This window comes from Mus pahari, chromosome 5, assembly GCF_900095145.1.
Source record: "Mus pahari chromosome 5, PAHARI_EIJ_v1.1, whole genome shotgun sequence".
NCBI lineage: Eukaryota > Metazoa > Chordata > Mammalia > Rodentia > Muridae > Mus > Mus pahari.
In genome coordinates, this window is record NC_034594.1 from 19,923,516 (window position 1) to 19,943,899 (window position 20,384).

At 46.6% G+C, this 20,384-nt stretch overlaps 1 protein-coding gene across 3 annotated transcripts in view; it reads left to right on the forward strand.

Moving 5' to 3' along the window:
* Positions 1-20,384, forward strand: part of Npas2 (neuronal PAS domain protein 2) — a 172,298-nt gene that overhangs the window by 141,657 nt on the left and 10,257 nt on the right. For all 3 annotated transcript variants that reach the window (XM_029538656.1, XM_021198519.2, XM_029538654.1), the window contains exons 13-19: positions 397-538; positions 1,290-1,399; positions 2,565-2,666; positions 4,842-4,988; positions 12,914-13,111; positions 15,248-15,438; positions 16,257-16,349. In XM_029538656.1, the coding sequence (XP_029394516.1) occupies positions 397-538; positions 1,290-1,399; positions 2,565-2,666; positions 4,842-4,988; positions 12,914-13,111; positions 15,248-15,438; positions 16,257-16,349 (983 nt within the window). The remainder of the gene's footprint in view (positions 1-396; positions 539-1,289; positions 1,400-2,564; positions 2,667-4,841; positions 4,989-12,913; positions 13,112-15,247; positions 15,439-16,256; positions 16,350-20,384) is intronic.

Below are 20,384 nucleotides of genomic sequence, written 5' to 3' on the forward strand. Positions count from 1 at the left end.
GTAGCCCTACCGCATTCTGATCTCTCGTTTCAGAAAACGACAATACTTGGCAATGAGATAACTGTTTTAAGGAACAAATAAAATGTAAGGTCAGTGGAGGAAATATAAAAAATCAAAATAAAAGAGAAAGAGGGTGCAGAGAAATGTGGTTTGTAAGACAAAGCTTCTTGGCGGTGGTACAGCACTCCAGTATCTATCCAAATGTATTTAGAAAGTTTCCTAAAAGGATAGAGCATTTCTCCCAATTTCTTCCAAATTCTTCTACGTACTAGAACTAAGGTCACATTTTCCACTCATTCGTGGAATCTTAATGCTGAAGCTTATTTTTTATATATGTGTGTCTGTCTGTCTGTCTGTCTGCTCGCACAAGCTCACATGCACATGTGTGTGTTTCAGGAAAAGGACTCAAGCCTGGAGCCTCCACAGCACTTTAATGCACTTGACATGGGTGCCTCAGGTCTTACCAGCAGTCCTTCGCCATCAGCCTCCTCAAAGAGTTCCCACAAGTCCTCACACACAGCCATGTCAGAACCCACCTGTGAGTACCATTCCATGGACGGGGAAGGATGGGGCCATCAGACCAGGGGCCCAGAGTCACACAGAGTCCCAGACTGAGCTGGGTCAGGCCATCTGTACCCAGAATGCACAGGGTGTAAAACAAAATAAAACAAAACAAAAACGCCATGACTAAAAAATCAACTGTGGAGGAGAGGGTTTATTTCCCATTACCGTGTAGTGTGTCACCCAGGGACGTCAGGACAGGCACTCGAAGCAGCACCTGATGCAGAAGCCATGGAGGAGGAGTGTTGCTTACTGGCTTGTTCCTCATGGCTTCCTCAGCCTACCATCCAGGACCACCAGCCTAGGGGTGGCCCCACCTACATCACATCATCAATCAAGGAAATGTAGCACAAGTTTACCCATAGGTCAATCTGGTGGAGGTATTTTCTCAATTGATCTTCCCTCCTCTAAAATGACTCTAGCCTATGTCAAGTTGTCGTAAGAGCTAGCCAGTACACTGCTCCATGTCTGTGTTCTCAGCATGACAGAGCGGGTGGCATTCAGGTTAGATTAAGTGAGTTGTTTGATCAGGTTGGTGGTCAGACCAAATGATAGAAAGGGAGCATTAGGACAACTTGTATGTCCCCTGCCTGCTTCCTGGTTGGGCGTTTATGGTTTGGCTTAAGCTCTGCGTAAGAGATCTCAACCTCAGGCCTTTGTCCTTTCTTCCTCTGAGGTAGCTGGGAAGGGTCTGTGAATCAGAAAAACTATCTCTCCTTTTCTTACAGCCACTCCAACCAAGCTGATGGCTGAGAACAGCACCACAGCTTTGCCAAGACCGGCCACCCTACCCCAGGAGTTACCAGTGCAGGGGCTCAGCCAGTCAGCCACAATGCCGGTGTGTGTGGGGTCCCCATCTTTTCAGTGGGGGAGTTCTGCCCTGTGATGTGGGGCATGGGAACGCACTGAGTCTTTCCAGGGAATAGCTTTTACTTTGCGATGGTGGTGGCCAGATGGTGGGCAGGGAGGGCAGGTACTGCAGGCAGGGGTCGTGAAGTCACTGCATTTGCTTAGCAACTAATGTCAGACATTTTACCACAAAATGAGCATGGATATGTAATTGCAGAATACAGGATTCAAGTGATTTTAAGACTAGAATCGGTGCTTCAGTCATGAGGGTGGGTGACTCCGAGCCTCTGGGGGCCCTCCTGCTTAAATCTCATTTCACCTGTGGCTGTGAAGACTGGCGTCAGGCTACGCTGGTGATGTATGCCAAACCTCTCCATAACACCACGGAGCGATGGCCCTGTACAAAGTCATCAACAGGCCATATTTTTTTTTTCATGGATGGTGGCCTGCTGTGTTTCTGTCTCCCTGAGATGTGCAGGGGACACAGCTTGAAGAGACCACATGAGCACCTGGCTGGTGAGCCTGCAGCTGACATTTCTCCCAGCACACCTCCTCCCTGCCGCTTCCCCACCCCCCAGCCCCATTGCTCTCCTGGGTGACGCTTTCTATGCAACATGCTTTTACAGTCCCCAGGGACTAGGCGCCTATAAAGATAACTTCAGAGCCATCTTCTTCCTAAGCTCCTAAAGACACTTCATAGCCCATGAGATGAGCAGTTGTCCTCGCTCCGATTTCTCCGAGTTGTTCCCCAGCATCCATCCAAGTGACCAGGAAACTCTCAGTGACAGCATCCTCAGAATGAGTACCTTGGTCCTCCAGGAAGGAGTCTGTCTAGGAAGGGGCAGCAGAAGGAAAGAGGAGCTGCCAAGGAACGCAGGCAGACAGCAGTGGCACTTAGCAGTAGGGATCATGCATTCTCGGAGCACGGCACCTGAAATCAGCTCAAGAGCCACATGGCTCTTCCACCAGCCACGTGTCGCTCTTAACCACGTGTCTTGCACAGGAATCAGTGCAGCCAGGAGATAGAGGTCTTGAACTTTCTGAAAGTCTTCATCCTAGGATTTGCAGCTGGAACACGGAACCTGCAGAAAGCCCAGCCCAGAGCAGCTCAGAAGTGGCTCTTTTAACAAAGGTCCTATTCTCCCCCCCCCCAGGCTCCTCTGCATTCTTCATCCTCCTGTGACCTCACAAAACAGCTCCTGCCTCAGAGCCTGCCTCAGACCAGCTTGCAGAGTCCACCTACTCTAGTGACGCAGGTGAGGCAGAGGCAGGACGGAGGAACAGATGTCTTCTGAGCTGCTGAAACTTCTCCCGCTGCTGTGTACTGTGCATGCCTTCTCATGCTACTGTGTACTGCGCATGCATTCTCACTCTGCTGTATACTGCACATGCATTCTCATGCTGCTGTGTAGTGCACATGCATTCTCTTGCTGCTGTGTACTGTGCATGCATTCTCTTGCTGCTGTGTACTGCGCATGCATTCTCACGCTGCTGTGTACTGCACATGCATGTATCAACTGAGGCCCTGGGTGGAGGGTTTTACCACAAAGTCAACAGGAGGCAAGTAACAATGTATCATACCTGTCCTCAACAGCCGCTCAGGTCTTCTCCCACTTCCTGTTCTTTCCCCATGTCTGACATTCATCTTCATTCATTCTATCTATCATTGTATTTGTTTGTCTCCCTTTCATTTCAAAGAACTCCAGATTTCAGTATCTAGAAGCTGTTAATCCATTACTATAAATATCACGGTCCTTGAAAAAAGAGTGTATTACGGCTCTGCCTCTGCTGAGTGATGCCTCACTGGTTTCAACAACATTCTGTGGGTTCTTGTTTGGGTCAATTCAGGAGCGAGGCATTGGAGATGCAGGGATGCTGGTAGTTTGCAGAGCTGTGGGGAGAAGCAGGCATATAACCAGAGAAACTGCTCACGGGGTCACTTCCTGGGGGAGGTGCTCCTTGTGTTGGCCCAGAAGAGTGGCTATAGAAAATTGGTAGATGAATGGACAATAGAAAAAAAGATCTACATGTGCGTTTTAGAGGAGAGCTATGTAACACGGCCTGGCACAGAACAAGAGGCTGAGCCTTGGACCATCCACTCTTGTCTTGAGAAGGATTGCACAGGTTCACTTGTATCTGCTATGGAGCCCAGGGCTCTGACTTCAGCTCCTTCATAGGCATTTGGCATTGTCCCAATCCCTTGCCCCAAGTTATACCTGGATCTGGATCCCAGATGGCTGTTCACCAGAACCTGATCCTCTCTATGTTTGGCTGTCTCTCTCTCTCTCTCTCTCTCTCTCTCTCTCTCTCTCTCTCTCTCTCTCTCTCTCTGCAGATCTGAGATGGCTGATGGGAACATTTTGGAACATATGCCCTCGTAGAAGTGGTCTCGGATGCTTTCCTGGAATAAGAAAGACGTGTGTTAGCATATGCTTCTTGCTAGCGTCTGGCTTGAGCAGTGATATCAAAGCTGTTCAGCCAGTCTCCTAATTAAAATAGTCCATCTTTAGCCTCATGGGGGAAGAAATCAGAAGAGTGGTTTTCCTTTTCAAGTCCTTGAGACACTTTTGGTAGGAAATTAGTGATTTGTTTCGATCCAAAGGCACAAGAAATGAGACTCCCTTTCACTTCTGGGCCTTACATCTAAAACAAAACAAAACAAAAACAAAAAGTTCACAATGCCTAATGGGAGGAAATTCTAATGTTTTGTGTCTTGAAATTTACTTAATAATAACTGTTCTTGGTCTGTAGTATGCTCTATACCTGATAACAACTGCATTTCTTTAAGGTTTTTTTTTTTTATTCTTGCATGTGTGTGTGTGTTTACGTGCTTATGTGCACCGTGTGCATGCAAGTGCCCAGAGATGCCACAGAGTATCAGATCCCTTGGAGGCAAAGTTAAGGGACAGTTGTGAGCTACCACATAGGTGGTCCTCTGCAAGAGCATCAAGTACTCTTAATGCTGAGCCCTCTACTCAGCCCCAACTACTGTATTCTTTAAGACATTCTCATATAACGAATGGTTTACATTACTGGGCATTCTCTGCCAGTGACATCCTTGAGGCAAGCGTCAGGTAGTGATTGTGTCCTTCCCCATAGCTCTGTGCTGCTTGAGCCTGTGAGACAGACAGTGAGCCAGGGAGGTGGGGTGTAAGAAGACCTTGACAGATCCAGACCCACTAGGAGAGCACCAGGATCCAATTTAAGGTGACTGGGGGGGGGGGGCTTGCTGTCATCATTAGCACAAGAAACGCTGGCTAGACACCTTGTCACTTCAGAGCTGAACAGTAGTTTTCTCAGAGATCCTGAGAACAGTGACCAAGGGAGGGACAGGAAAGAAGTATTTAAGACTGATCTGAATGCTGGCAAAGGTGGTCTCAGGCTGAAATAACTCTTTGATTTGATTTTTTTTTAAAAACTTCCTTTTGAAGTTTTCAACACAATTCAGCATGTTCCAGACCATTAAAGACCAACTGGAGCAGAGGACACGGATCCTGCAGGCCAACATTCGGTGGCAGCAGGAAGAGCTTCACAAGATTCAGGAACAGCTCTGCCTGGTCCAGGACTCCAACGTCCAGGTAATGCGCCTGTGCAGACTGGCCTCTGTTCTCCTTAGGATTCACTCCTGTTCAGTCAGGACGTTCCCCTCAAGTCCCTAGGTACGGCCTCGCAGAACGCAGTGTGCTTAGGAAGTATGCAGACACTCTTATAGACAGATCACCTGAGACAAATCCACTCGGTACCAAACTTGGAATTCCTGCAATGCCCTCTTCCTCACCCATCACTTCTGTTTACTGTCCCTCCCTCCCGAACTTCCTTTCATGGAACTATCATCTGGCTTCCCTGCCTAGATGTCCCCTTGGTCCTGGATACCAGTTCTTGGTAGCTTGGTAGCTAGGTTTCATCGTGCCAGGCCAGGCTCCTGGGAGAGATGCTGATTGCTCTGCTCTGTTGCCTCCAATGACATGGACGTGTGAAGTTACGCTCCCTGCTCTGCAGCCCAAAGAAGCAGCAGAGGAAGCTGGGCTGTCACCTCCCTGTCCCACCCATTGGGAGAACTCAGTGAGAACACTCTATGTCCTTCAGCAGTGGGATACACCATGAACCCAGATACATTTCTTGGAGTCCTCTTAACAGTCATTTGTTTGGGGTTTGGGTTCTTGCCAGGGTCATAGACACTGGATCTATATCAAGGACATGTATGTTACATGGATCCCCTGACCGCTGGAGTCTTGCAGATTTTACGTCAGGACCATTTAAACTTTATGAGAGTATCATCTGTGCCCAGCCTTTGGAGGCAGATGCCACTGCAGCTAACCTCAAGTCTGCCTTGAGAGCCCTAAGCATTTGTAGCCACTCTAGGCAAGACAGAGGGAGCAGAAAGGACATGTCAAGAAAATCACCACAGGACTATCCCTGCCGCTTACCCATCCCCCCTACCACACTGACTCCATTAGCATCCACTGGCACCTGTGACAGATGAACAGTGTTGCAAACTAAGAATCCGTTGCATGACAAGCATTACATTATGACCGTGTGGTTTCCTTGGATGACCCCAGAGTCCTCTCTCCAGAGGTCTGCTCTGCTCAGCTCTGCTGGGAGGGGCAGGGTACCTTGGTACTGCCTACTGATCCTGTCCTTCCTGCCCCTAGATGGCATGCTTACTAGATGGGACACCCAAGGCATACCCAGGCTGAAGCCCAGGTATCCCTTTTTTATTCTTGTAAGCATTACTCAGCAAACTATACTAAAGTCCTTCTTTGCTTTCCCTGCTGCAGTGACTCCCCTGTGTGGACACTGGTAGACGCCTAGCAGTTGCATGAAATTAAAGGCATGGCTGCCAAACTGTCAAATTCACAAAACGCCACTTGTTACCACTCTGCCCAGAGTGCGATATGTTTTCCCTCACAGATCCGTAACCCAGTCAGTAGCTTTGAACTTGTCTCATTTCGATTACTTTAATGGAATTTTTATACTAACGGGAAGGAGGTGAGGAATGGAAGCAGAAAGTGCTAAAAAGCAAGGTAGGCGTCTGAAAATCCTCCAGGGTGCTGAAGCTTTCTGCTTCCTGCCTGCGCCACCTCAGAGCAAGATTTTAAAATAACAGGCAATAATGTTATTGCTTTTGCTCCCAGTTGTAAAGAATATGATGTGTCCCCATCAGGCATACATTTTGTGAACCCCCAACACATCGATTATGCTGAAGTACATATGTATCTGAGTTCGTCAAACAGCCATGGAAATACAGCCTTCCTGTACATACCAGGCCCTACAGTTTGTGCCTCTCAGTGGCTAAACAGGGCCTTCAGTCTGCACACCTCCCTATGAAGCCAGGCTCTCGGGTGCTCACGTTCCTATGCAACATAAGAGCTCCAGTGCACACAGCCCCGTGTGGGAGCCAAGCCCCACCCCCACCCCCAGTGCACACCTCCCTTGCAGAATCTATGCCCCAGCGTGTGCTAGTGAGTTCTTTCAGAATTAGGCTTCGGGGAAGTTCTCTGGGTGAAGGTGGAAGGCGCACAGGAGCCGAGCCGAGCTGAGATGCTACAGTAGAGAGAAAGTGGCCTCCTTAGCCTATGGCTTCTTCATCGAATCCAAGCTCTCAGTGTACATCTCCCCAGTGGGTTCCAAGTCCTCATTGTACGGCTGCCTTTAGATGCCAAACCCTCAGCATACAGCTCCCTGTGCCTGCCAAGCCCCTGGGTGCACAGCTCCCCAGTGGAAGCTAAACCCCCTGGTGCACAGCTCCCCTGTGAATTCTAACCCCCATCCTACCCCACCCCTGTGACTACCTGCCCTGTGGATGCTAACCCCCCCCACACACACACACACAGTTCCCCTACGGATGACAAGCCTTATCTGTGTTTATTCCTCTGCACTTATCTTCAAAGTGGAATTTTCCAAAAAGAACACAGAGATCCACAGACAATCAAACCAGAGAACATCTCCTCCCCAAAGCGCCTGGCTTCTTGTTTTTCACAAGACTTAAATACATCCTAAAAACTCCTACCAAAATGTGATCCTTGTTTTTTTTTTTTAAAAAAAAAAAAAAGTATTCAACTGTAAAAATTGAAGCAAGTGGACACTATTCTAGCCTCCCCAGCCTTCCCCCAGTCCCCCTCCACACCCCCCAGTCCCCCTCCTCTACCCTTACTCTTCCCACACACACACCACCAGAGAGAAAAGACAAGAGATAAGGATGACACATTAGCAGTTTGCCGAAGCCGGGCAATGATGCCATATCGTACCGACATCTTTGTAGTGTCTGCATATTAGTGACTTCTGTGTGTCCTGTAATGATACCAATGATTTGTAAAGTCTGTGGGTATGAATAGTGAAAAAGTATCTTTAAGTGGGATCTATTTGTTCTAGCATACTTTTCTTACTTGTTTTGAGAAAGTGTCTCATTTTCTTTTTGCATATTTTCTATAACCTTTTGAGGTCGGCTTTTGAGAAGTCCAAGAAATTCTTAGCTATTGGTAAAAACGGAGGCACAGACATGTTCGCCCGGATGCAAACCAGGATCCCCCACGCAGCCAGGGTGGTTACTGCAGCTCATTGGTTCAGAACTGAAGTGTGAGCTAGTGCATTCTTTTAAAATTAGGTTGGGGGAAGTTCTCTGGGACTTTTGATGTTTGCTCCCAGGTGAAGGTGTGCTGAGGTCCTCCAGGCAAGAGAAAGTGGCCTCGTGCTTTTTTGAGCACGTGTGCCCTCTGCTGGTTATTCAAGTGAATGCCTATAAGGACAGCAGCAGCAGCAGCAGCAGCAAATAACATGTTCCTTGATTGGCTCTTTGAGACAGCCATCATTCTAGCCAAACAGCCAGCCAGCTAGCTGTTCAGATATGTGTGCCTCACTCGTTGGAACACTGGGAGAGCAGGAAGATAAAGACAACAGGTTTTTTTTATTCCTTAGAGAACACACACAGGTGCGACAGCATCACATACCAAACCATTAGCTCCATGACAGGAGCAGAGACAGTCTGAGCAAGAAGTTTCATTCTCTTGTTTGTCTGAGTGTTTTCCATTCACTCCTTTAGCAGATCTCTGTACTCACAGTCAAAAGGCGAAGATCTCTTTCCCTCACTTTAAGAATAATGTTACAAAAGAGAAAGAAAAGAAAAAAAGAATAATGTTACAATGTAGCACTCCTTCCACATTTGTTTCATCTTACCTACTTAACATGGCGCTGACTTCCTGAGGTATGTGCTGCCAGTAACTTTGCTGGATAGTTTTTTTTTTTAAAGATTTATTTATTTATTATATGTGAGTACACTGTAGCTGTCTTCAGACACACCAGAAGAGGGCATCAGATCCCACTACCGATGGTTGTGAGCCGCCATGTGGTTGCTGGGAATTGAACTCAGGACCTCTGCAAGAGCAGTCAGTGCTCTTAACCGCTGAGCCATCTCTCCAGCCCTTGCTGGATAGTTTTATATTGACTTGACACAAGCCAAAGCCATCTGAAAAGAGGGAACCTCAGGTGAGAAAATGCCTCCATAAGATCAGACTGTAGGCAAGCCCTTCTTAATTAGTGATGGATGGAGGAGGGCTCAGCCCCTTGTAGTTGGGGCTACTCCTAGGCTGGTAGCCCTGGGTTCTCAAGGAACACAGGTTGGGCACACCATGAGGAGCAAGCCAGTAAGCAGCACTACTCCGTGGCCACTACAGCTCCTGCCTCCTGGCTCCTAGTCTGTCTGACTTCCTGTCCTGACTTTCTTTGTTGATGAACAGTGACGTGGAAACATAAGCCAAATAAACTCTTAACCCCAGCTTGCCTTTGGTCATGGTGTTTCATCACAGCAATGCTAACCCTAACTAAGATAGAAATGGGTAGCAGGATGTGGGACACTGCTGTGACAGAGCTGAGCGTTCATTTTTGGAAGGATCGTGGAATTAGAAAAGTCATTGAGTCTTCAAAGCTTGACGAGTTGTTCTGCCAGAGCTTCCGAGGTGAGAATGGTGAGAGATATGAAGAGGATGAAGGCCTGACTTGTGAGGTTTCAGGGAGAAGCAAAGACTCTATCAGGCCTTTTGAGTGGAGAGTCTGTGGTGTCAGGTCAGCTGGAGCTGAAAAATTGGCTCTGATTAACAAGAGGCCGGAAACAGTAAAGTGAAAACTTTGTTGCTGGGACACTGGATGCTGGTCAGCTGGGACTGAGAAATTGGAGGTGATGAGGAAGAGAGCAGCAGTGAGGTGAAATCCTCTGGGACATGTTTCCTGAGACTCTCTCTCTCTCTCTCTCTCTCTCTCTCTCTCTCTCTCTCTCTCTCTCACACACACACACACACACACACACACACACACACACACAAGCTTGTTCCAGAGGTGGCCAAGGTTGTACCTTACACAGTCAGCTGAACTTGGTAGTTTAAGAGTCACCCAGTTGAGACTGATCTTAAAGGCATGAAGGGTCGTGGTGAGCAACTGAGGCTTGGCACTGTGAGAGGCCAGGAGAAGCCATTTGGTGAAGGTACAGCCTCCATAGCAGATGAAGGCCCAGGATGGAAGGGGGTCATGCAGAGAACTCAAGGCTTGGCACCATGAAGCGAGCCTATGAGAGGCCGTGATGAAAGTGTAGCAGTTTAAGGCTTAGGGTTAAAGGGATCGTGCAGGGAAGTTAAGGCTTGCTTTGGGCTATGGTGTATTATCACAGCAATAGTAACCATAACTAGCACAGACAATATTATAAGAACGGGGAGCCGGGCAGTGGTGGCGCACGCCTTTAATCCCAGCACTCGGGAGGCAGAGGCAGGTGGATTTCTGAGTTCGAGGCCAGTCTGGTCTACAGAGTGAGTTCCAGGACATCCAGGGCTACATAGAGAAACCCTGTCTCAAAAAAAAAAAACAAAAACAAAAAACGGGGAAACCAAATTGTTGGGAAAGTTACCAATATTGACCAAGATCATTCTCAATGGTGGGACTGCATTCAGAACTCAGTGTGTCTTCTTTGAGGCAAACTATAATGCCTGCCACGATGAATCTTGCATTAATTTGACCCTTGGTCAGCAAGCAAACTATATCCTGCCCAAAGGAATATAGCAATTGGCTTGAACATGAGTTTTTGCCAAAGCTGAAAGATACTGTTTCACCCACATACTGTTCAGAAAGCTTATGCTAAAAGACAACTGGAGTCGTATAAAACACTAACCCTCGAGGGTGCGGTTACTGAATCTGAGATGCAGGAAATCCAGATGCAGGAAATTCTTCTTGCTAGGCTTCTTCCCACACTCCTGTAACCTGAGCATTTGGGATGCAGAAGTAGGCAGATCTCTGCGAGTTCAAGGCCAGCCTAATCGACATAGGGCTACATAGTAGGACTCTGTCCCTGTGTTTTCCAATGGGGTCTTAGGTGGCTCCGGGGAGTTGGTCATGGCCCACAGGTTGAGAACCACTGCTCTAAAATAATCAAGAGCCTTCATTTCACACCTGTAGGCTTCTGGGTTAGGATAAGGTTTGAAGGATTGTTGGAGTGGATGAGATATCTGGTCCAAACCCTGAAACACAGTGCCCCCCTCCCCTCCCCCGCTGACCTTGGCATCACCGGCTTGTGGCTCAGGTTCATCTATAAATGGAACATGGGGTGAGCTGGCCTCTGGGTGCTCCTCCCAGTATGTGCAGAGTGCAGGTTCACCCCTACCTCCCCACATCTCCTGTGGCACTCAGGGAATATGAGGCTGCTGCCCTCAGGTGGCACATGATTGTGCTGCCCTGGTTCAGAAACTGTAACTAAACCTACCATGTGCTACAAAGGAAGAGCCTCCCTCCGCAAAGACTGCAGAGCTGGGAGCTTAGAATGTGTCAGGTACAGCAGGAGCCATGATACAGATTATCAGTGCATGTTTTCAGTGCCCAAGAGTTTTGGCTAAAAGAAATATTTGCATGCTTTTGGTTAAGTTAATACTAAGATTATTAAAGTTGTTTCTTCAACATTTAGACTCAATTTGTAAATCGTATTTTTATTTTTTTACTTGCAACTCTAATTGGGCCTTAAGACAGCACTTGGTGTATTTTCTACTTAAGCTACATCCAATTCATTTATATGGTGAACAAACTGTGAATAATCCACATTAACGACCAAAGCCAATGGTAATGTAATATTTCAAAATCTGAAGCTTTCAGACACCCCATGTACTCAATACAGAAAACTTAAAAGTCAAAAAAAAAAAAATCAGTCACTTAACTATTTAAATCACTTAACTATTTAAAATGAAATTTAGTAGCACTTCAGTGTCCAATGAGACTGATTCCAGAATCTCCAGAGATACTAAAATATACAAAATTTAAGACCTTTTTATAATACAACATGGCATTGCACAAAACAGGTCCACATCCCCCTGTGTTCTTTAAACCAGGTGTGTCCAATCCACAGCCTATACTGTGAACTCTCAAGATCAACACAACGTTGTTTTGGGGGGAGTACTTGTAACTTGACTGCATGGTTTTTGAACTCTATAAATGACAACATCCCATCCCCTCAACACACAAAATAACAGGCCACCATTATTAGACATCTTTGCATAGCCTAAGAAAATTCGTTTTTGTCCAGTATGACCTGGATTCACTAAAAGGTTGAACACCTCTGCTTTGAATCATCTCTAGATCGTTTGTATACCTCCAGCAATGTGCATGCCGTGTAATATTTACTATAATATATGTTTAGGAAATATTGCCAAAAGGCAATCTACAGTTGGTTCAGCACAGAAGAAATCCTCTCCCAAGTGGTTTGATCTAAGACTGGATGAGTCTAGAGATGGAAAACCCCCCAGACATGAGGATCAACCTTGTGTGGCACAAACTGTTTGAACTAAATCAGAATCCTCACGAATATTTCTGCATTTTCTTGAACTAATAAAGGTGTCACAGCCTTAACTGTCTAAGACAGCTTATGTAACAAATCATGATTATAGAACAAAGTGTGACTTTAAGGCATGTGGGTGATATATCATTCTCTGCTCTTATTTCTCTATCTGGAAGGCTGAGTCACCTTCTCAATGGGAGCAGGGCTGTCCCATCTCAAGTCCTGGGTTGAAGTTGCCTAGGAGCACTGTGGGTACAAACCCTGGTCACTGGGCAGAGATTTCAGGTTGGGTATAAGACCCAGTCCCACTCTGAGTATAACATGAGCCATACCGCACCATGCCACCATTAGGATACGGATCATTCTGTTCCTAGGATGCGTCTCCTCACCCTTCTAATATAGCACGGATGAGGCAACTTGAACTTTAGAAGGATATCAGTCTGTGCGAAGAAAGCTAGATGTAAGACTCTTTGGTCAGATTGAAGTCACCTAACTGTGGCCCTCAGGAAGGCAGAGACAATGTAATGTCTCCCTGGCCCAGCCACTTATAGCTAGTAAGCTGGTGCATGCGGCCTACAGCATAGGAGCACGCCTCCTGCTGCTCAGTCAGGGAATTGCTTTAAGGTGTGTCAAGGATCCCAGGCGGTTTCCCTCCTTCCTGGGACGAATGTTATTTCACAGGCATTTCTCTTCTGTCCTTAGATGTTTCTGCAGCAGCCAGCTGTGTCCCTGAGCTTCAGCAGTGCGCAGCGACCAGCAGCTCAGCAGCAGCTGCAGCAAAGGCCCGCTGCACCGTCTCAGCCCCAGCTTGTGGTCAACACTCCACTGCAGGGGCAGATCGCGTCCACCCAAGTCACAAACCAGCACCTGCTCCGAGAATCGAATGTGATATCCGCCCAGGTACTGTACCCACTTCCGCTTCCTGTCCTTCCCGCTAGGGTAGACATGATCTTACAGCTAAGATGTATTTGGCTCCAGCAGGTGTCAAATTCTAGAAACCTAATCGCCTTTCTCCAGACTAGGGAAAGAATACCGTAGTGGGCTTTTTCTTTAATTATTACTGTAAAGCCACTTTGAAGGTTCAAATTGTATTCTCTCCTGCACTTTGTACTGGGAGAAGCGGCGCTGATGGTTAAAGCTAGATACTCGAACGGAGCTGCTTCTGGGAGATCGCAGCACAGTCGGCAGATCGCTGCTTCTCCAGCAGCCTTCGCGTCCACACAGCTGCTCGGGCTCCAGTGAGTATCTGTTCCCTGGGAGCATCAATGGAAGAGGAGTGTTGTGGACCTCACCGTGCTCCTTATCAGTACAGAATCCGGGAACTGGGCCATCTAGTGGACAGATATATAAAGGCATTCTCCAGATCCACAGGGGATGGCGTGAACCCACTCTTGGAGCTCAAAACTTGAGGAGATTTGATTCCCTTGCATTAAATGGTACAGTATTTACACAAGACGTGCGTGCTTCTATATAATTTATTTACTTACTCATTTAATGACGCTGGGGTTCAGACTCAGGACTTCTCACATGCCGTGGAAGCACTGTACCACAGTGCTACACTCCAGACCCCCTAAAATTTTAATTCATTTTAGATGTTTGTTTGTTTATTTTTTGTGTAGGGGTGTTTTACCTGCATGTATATCTGTGCACTATGTGCCTGGTGCCCACAGAAGCCACACGAGGGTATCAGATACCCTGGACATGGATTTACAGGTGGTTGTGAGCCACTTCCATGGTGAACCTAGGTCCTCCGGAAGAGCAGCCAGTGCTCTTAAATGCTGAGCCATCTCTTTATCCCCCTAGATGATTTATAATGCCCCATACTGCACCAGTGCTGTGGAAATAGTTGTCATCTAGGGATGAGAACAGCTGTGTATGATCAATATATGTCTTTTTCAAATACTTTTATTGGTTATTGAAATGATAAATCTGTGTAGCAGGAAGCTTAGTCCATCTTTATGCAAAATAAGAGTTTTGCCTAAAAACACAGCCTTTTAATCTGACAGGGTCATCAAAACAAACAAACATCTGTTTTGTTTTGGGGGATTGTTTGTTTGTTTGTTTGTTTGTTTTGAGACAGGGTTTCTCTGTGTAACCCTGACTGTCCTAGAACTCACTCTGTAGACCAGGCTGGCCTTGAACTCAGAAATCCGCCTGCCTCTGCCTCCCGAGTGCTAGGATTAAAGGTGTGCGCCACCACACCCGGCATAAATGCCAAAATCTAAAACCTTGAGTTGTCATCCTAGGAACGGCCTGTCAGTGTCACAGACAGAACCAGAAAATCAGGGCCGGACCACCCCCTCATTCACTCATGATTTGAGTCAGCAGATATTTGCTTAAGGTTCCCTGCATGGCCAGCACTGAGAGAACTGTGAATGAGAAAGAAAACCCTCAGCTCCAATGGGGAGAACAGAGGGAAAAAAATGTGTGCACATCGGAGACTGACTCTTGCCTCTCCTCTAAGAGGGTGGTGTGGGAGCGGTGTGCAGATGAGTTGAAGATTTAAGGTGATCAGAAGAGATCTCCCTGAGAGGACTGTATCTCAGCAAAGCCCACGGTGGGTGGCGAGAGTCAGCTAGATCAGCATCAAGTGGAGGAACATGGCACAAAGCTTGGCCGGCATGTGCAAAGGTCCTGAGGCCGACAGGCCCAGCGAGGCACAGAAACAGCAGAGCTCTTTGTTTCTCAAGTAAAATCTGTGAAGAAAAACAAAATAAGCCTAGTTCAATGAATGGTTCAGTCCTGCTGAAAGTCTGGCACTGCCCATGAAATTTTAAGAATCTTCAAGGTGCTTACAATCCAATGGGGAAGATATTCAAAATAGAAACAATTCACTGCACAGTTGGTGGGTTCTTACTTAGAGGAGAGGCAAGACAGATGGAATTCTATGAGGTTTCCTAGAGAGATGGTATGAGTTCTCTCTCTCTCTCTCTCTCTCTCTCTCTCTCTCTCTCTCTCTCTCTCNTCTCTCTCTCTCTCTCTCTCTCTCTCTCTCTCTCTCTCTCTCTCTCTCTCTCTCATTAAATGATATTCCAGGGTCCAAAGCCAATGAGAAGTTCCCAGCTGCTGCCTGCCAGCAGCCGTTCACTGAGCAGCCTGCCGTCCCAGTTTAGCAGTACAGCTTCCGTGCTCCCGCCCGGCCTGAGCCTCACCACGGTTGCTCCCACCCCTCAGGATGCCAGCCAGTGCCAGCCCAGCCCTGACTTCGGCCATGATCGGCAGCTCAGGTATGATGCCAGGCTGTTGAAAGGATAGGAAGGGGTCACTTGCCCTTTCCCTTCATCTCTCCATTCTGCACAGCAAATGTCAAGGCTTCCCAGTTGGTCTCAGCTGAGGAGGTAGGCAAGGAAGACCTTAGGATCCTGAAGGTCATGGACGTGACTCCTTGTGTGGCTCACTTGCCTTTGAGAGGCACAGTTTGGGTACTGTTCTAGTTTCGTTTATGTTTCTGTAATAAAATCCTCTAACAAGCAGGAAATTGGGTGAAGACAGAGTTTTATTCAGCTTTCAATTTCAGGTTAATATTCATTATTGCAGGGAAAGTCAAGGCAGGAATTTCAAATATCGAGTCACATTACATTCACAGTCAAGAGCAAAGCAAAGTGCACGCTCGCTTTCCTCGCTTGTGCTCGTCTTGATTACATTACCCTTACACATTTCAAGAGTCCTGCCTTGCCAGGTGGCGCACGCCTTTAATCCCAGCACTCAGGAGGCAGAGGCAGGAGGATTTCTGAGTTCGAAGCCAGCCTGGTCTACAAAGTGAGTTCCAGGACAGCCAGGGCTATACAGAGAAACCCTGTTTGGGGTGGGGGGGAGTCCTGCCTAGAGAATGGTGCTGCCCACAGTGGGCTGGCCCTTCCTGCAGTGATTAAGACAGTCTCACCCGGAACATGGCCACAGGCCAACACAGTATAGACAGTCCCTCACTGAGACTGTCTTCCAGGTGATTCCAGATTATGTCAAGGTGACAGTGAAACTGGCCATCTCAAGTACTGACTACGATGTCTTTTTTTTTTTTTTTTCTGTCTCTCTTTCTCCCTCAAAGGTTGTTGCTGAGCCAGCCCATCCAGCCTATGATGCCTGGGTCCTGCGATGCCAGGCAGCCCTCAGAAGTCAGCAGGACTGGACGGCAAGTCAAGTAGGTGGGAGTGGGGTGGACACCTGGGTGGAGTAGTCTGAGCCTGGCCCTTTCTTTTTCTTAAAACATTGCTCCAGGAGCTGACGTTCCTGAGAATAGTACTCCAAGCTTTCGGGTTCACTGTGGATGTTCTACAAAAAAAAAAACCAGGATCAAGCCTTCAGCGGGGCTTTTCCTGAGCTTTCCTTTCACCGACACCCGTGTAAATAGATAAAAACCTGGCATCTACTCTTCCACGCTCCCAACAGGAGCTGAAGGAGCTAGTGATACCTCACAGGTTGCAGCCATCCTTGGGCTTTTTAAAAGATATAGATTCCAACACCTTCAGCCGAACTGACATCCTGAGTAGACACGACCCCTTCGCCTTCCTTGGGGCTTGATCCCTTCAGCTGGTTCTTTACAAACGGAACGCACTGGCACTGTAACCCAAGACCAGGAGACGCAACAAATATGACCTCCCTCCCCTCTCCGAGATACAACCTTCTCCCACGTTTTTTGGTCCAGGGCGTTTTCTGTTGTTATAACTGAATGTCACAGGCAGGGTAATCTATGAGGGTTTCCTGGGAAGGCTAGGCAGATGGTGCTGGCGTCTGGCCAGCATCCGGTGAGGTCCTTCTTGCTGCATCATGACACGGGGGAAGAGAGAGCAGTGTTCCGAGTTCTCCTATTCTTTTTATAAAACGATTAATATCCTCATGGGGCCACCACCCTAATGACCTCATCCAGTCCTGATTACTTCCAAAAAGACCCACCCAAAAATACCGTAAACAAGGAGCTTGGAAGCTAGGTTGCCATCTAACACATGGGCTTTGGGGAACAAACTCAAGGAAGAGTATCCCCCAGTCTCTCGTCCTCCTATCCATACTGAGGGGTAGATATGCTCAGCTGTATAATTAGTATCGCACCGGGGTTACTGGAGACATGGGGCAAATCCTTTAAATGCTAGAAAGTAGGCTTTAAAAAATAGCCTCTGGGTTTCTATTTTCCTCCTCTTTCAAGACAGGATTCTCTGGCCTTGGCCTTATCGTGCTGGGATTTCGGGTGGGTTCTACCACACCCAGCCTTTCGAAGGGAGGCTATCACAGGACCCTTCTTTGTGTAAGCACTGTTTGAGTTTATCAGGACACTGCTAACTAACGAAGCATGCTGTGCAAAGCCTCCCTGAGAATTCTTTCTCTGCCTCCTGCAGCCCGTAATAGCATAGCTGAGCAGTTCCTAAGCTCGTGGGAGTGTTTATGATGATTTATTTTTCTCCCAATAAAAATTCTATAGCTTAAGGATGCTTCCTTTCTTCCCTTCAGTCAGTGGAGAGTCTGGGCTTTAAGAGGATCAGGTCCAGAAGGCCACACGTTACCTATGGCAGAGCCAGGGGCTCAATGGCTCCAGAGCACAAATCCGCTTGGCTCTGGATCTTCAAGACAACTTGTTAGCCCTGTCTGAGGTCTCCCTTCAGCCTATAGATAACTTTCTCTGTTGTCTCTGTCCTATTAATACTTGGCCTCCTCCCTTTGCCCCTGTTTGGGGATGGGCACAGTCTTGGATCCTGTGGAAAGCCATCTTTAAAATTCCCTGCTTCTGTTCTCAATTAGGCAGGCGGGTTTGGATTTTGGTTTTGAATTTTGCTTGTTCTTCCTAAATGTTCCAAGAAAGTGGAAAGAAAGATGCTTGTTACCTCAGTTTCCAGAGATGCTTAATCCTGTTAGGAATGAGGCAAAACCCACAATGTTTTCCTCACCAGCAGCTGTAACTGCCATTTTTGGTCAAACCAATCATTGCTACGCTACTGTCTCTTCCAGACATGACCTAACAGCTCTGTTCTCCAGAGGATATCAAGAGCTGCCTCTCATATACACACAGAGGTCTCTGTAGGGAACGTCTGGAAGCCCCAAAGCCTGATACAGATGACCTCATTTAGGGAAATGCCACCGCTAAAAATCAAACCCAGAAGGGAATTCCCTGTAATGTCTTTGAACATTATCCTGTTCTTCCAGACCTTCCCATAAAGACCATCTGTCTTAGTTAGGGTCTTACTGCTGTGAACAGACACCATGACCAATGCAAGTCTTTTAAGGACAAAATTTAATTGGGGGTGGCTTACAGGTTCAAAGGTTTAGACCATTATCATCAAGGTGGGAATATGGCAGCATCCAAACAGGCATGGTGCAGATAGGATGAGGGTCTTAAAGTCCACACCCACAGTGACACACCTACTCCAGCAAGGCCACACCTTCTAATAGTGCCACCCCCTGGGTCGAGCATATACAAGCCATCACACCATCCATAATTCCTTGATAATAGACCATGGTCAGCGTCTTGTTATGTTATTTCTGCTATTGTAATAAAATATACATAATGTAGCATTTGTTATATGACACATAATATATAACATCTGCCATCATAACCATTGATGTATATAGTTCAGCTGCATACAGTGCATCTGAGGTGTTCCCCAGCCTTCCATTTCCAGAGCTCCTCATCCCCCTAGACTGAAAGCGTACCCTAGCTCCAGCCCCTCCCCCCGACAGCTCCTGAAAGTCACCATCCCTCTTTCTGCCTTTCCATGACTTTGGCTATTTGGGCACCTTGGACAGTGTTTGCCCTTTGGTGTCTTCACGTTTCCCTCCTAGCCTGTGTCAGTGCTAGGTGGTGCTGTGCTCCATGGTACGGGTGTGTTCACCAGTGGACCCTTGACTCCATTCTGCCTTCTGACTATTATTGTGAATGATATTTCTGTGGGTATGCAAATGCCTATTTGAGCACATACACTTACTTCTTTTGAATATATAACCAGAAGTGGAATGCTTGGATCATACGGTAATTCTATTTTTGTTTTGATTTTTTTTTTTAGGTTGGCATATGAATTAATGGGATTTGTTGTGAAATTTCCTTACATCTGTGTGTCCTTATTCCTCCTCCAATTTCCCTGGCCTGTTGAAGATTCAGTGGGCTTGGTTGTGTGTGTTTATACATGTCTCCTGTGTTCCCTTTGCTCCACATGTTTCTCTGCCAGTGAAATGCTGTTCTTTGTTACTTTGGCACTATAGTGTAATTTGAGGTCAGGTTTTTGTGGTGCTTCCATGATGGCTCTTCCGATAGGGACTATTTTGGCTATTTGGGGTCTTTCATGTCTCATATTAATCTGTGACCTTTTTTTCTATTTCTAAGAACAACACTGGAATTTTTATGGCAATTGTGTTGAATCTGTAGATCAGTTCTGATAATATGGCCAATATAACAATGCTAACTTTTCAAATTTTCCCATGAGTGTGGGAGGGTTTTTTCTTTTCTTCTAGTACCATGTTCAACTTCTTTCTTCAGTGTCTTAAAATTTCATTGTAGATGTCCCTCAGCTTCTTGATTAGTTTCATTACTAGTCACTTTTAATGATTTGAGATTATTTTATGTAAGTATTTTAAAGTTATGAATGGAAGTTATGAATGTTCCTATACAGCATAATGTTGGCTATAGGCTTTCCATATAGACCTTTATTAAATTATGCTATAAGCCTTTAATTCCTAACTTCTTCATGAAGGACTATTTCCTTCATGAAGTAATGTTGAATTTCTCAAAGGCCTTTTTGTCTCTATTAAAAAGAGCATGTTGGAAGTGAGTTCCAGGATAGCCAGGGCTATACAGAGAAACCCTGTCTCGAAAAACCAAAAAAAAAAAAAAAAAAAAGAGCATGTTGGGAGCTGGAGAGATGGCTCAGAAGTTAAGAGTACTGTCTGCTCTTCTGGAGGTCCTGAGTTCAATTCCCAGCAACCACATGGTAGATCACAACCATCTGTAATGGGATCTGGTGCCCTCTTCTGGCCTGCAGGCACACATGCAGGCAGAACACTGCATACATAATAAATAAATCTTTTTTAAAAGAGCGTGTATTTTTGTCCTCTAATATACTTGTGTCTTATATTACATTTATTGGTTTGCCTAAGTTGAACCACTCTTGGTCACGGCATATGATCTTCTTAAGGTGTTCTTGAATCAGTTCACAAGAATTTTATTGAGAATATATGATCTGTATTTATCAGAGCC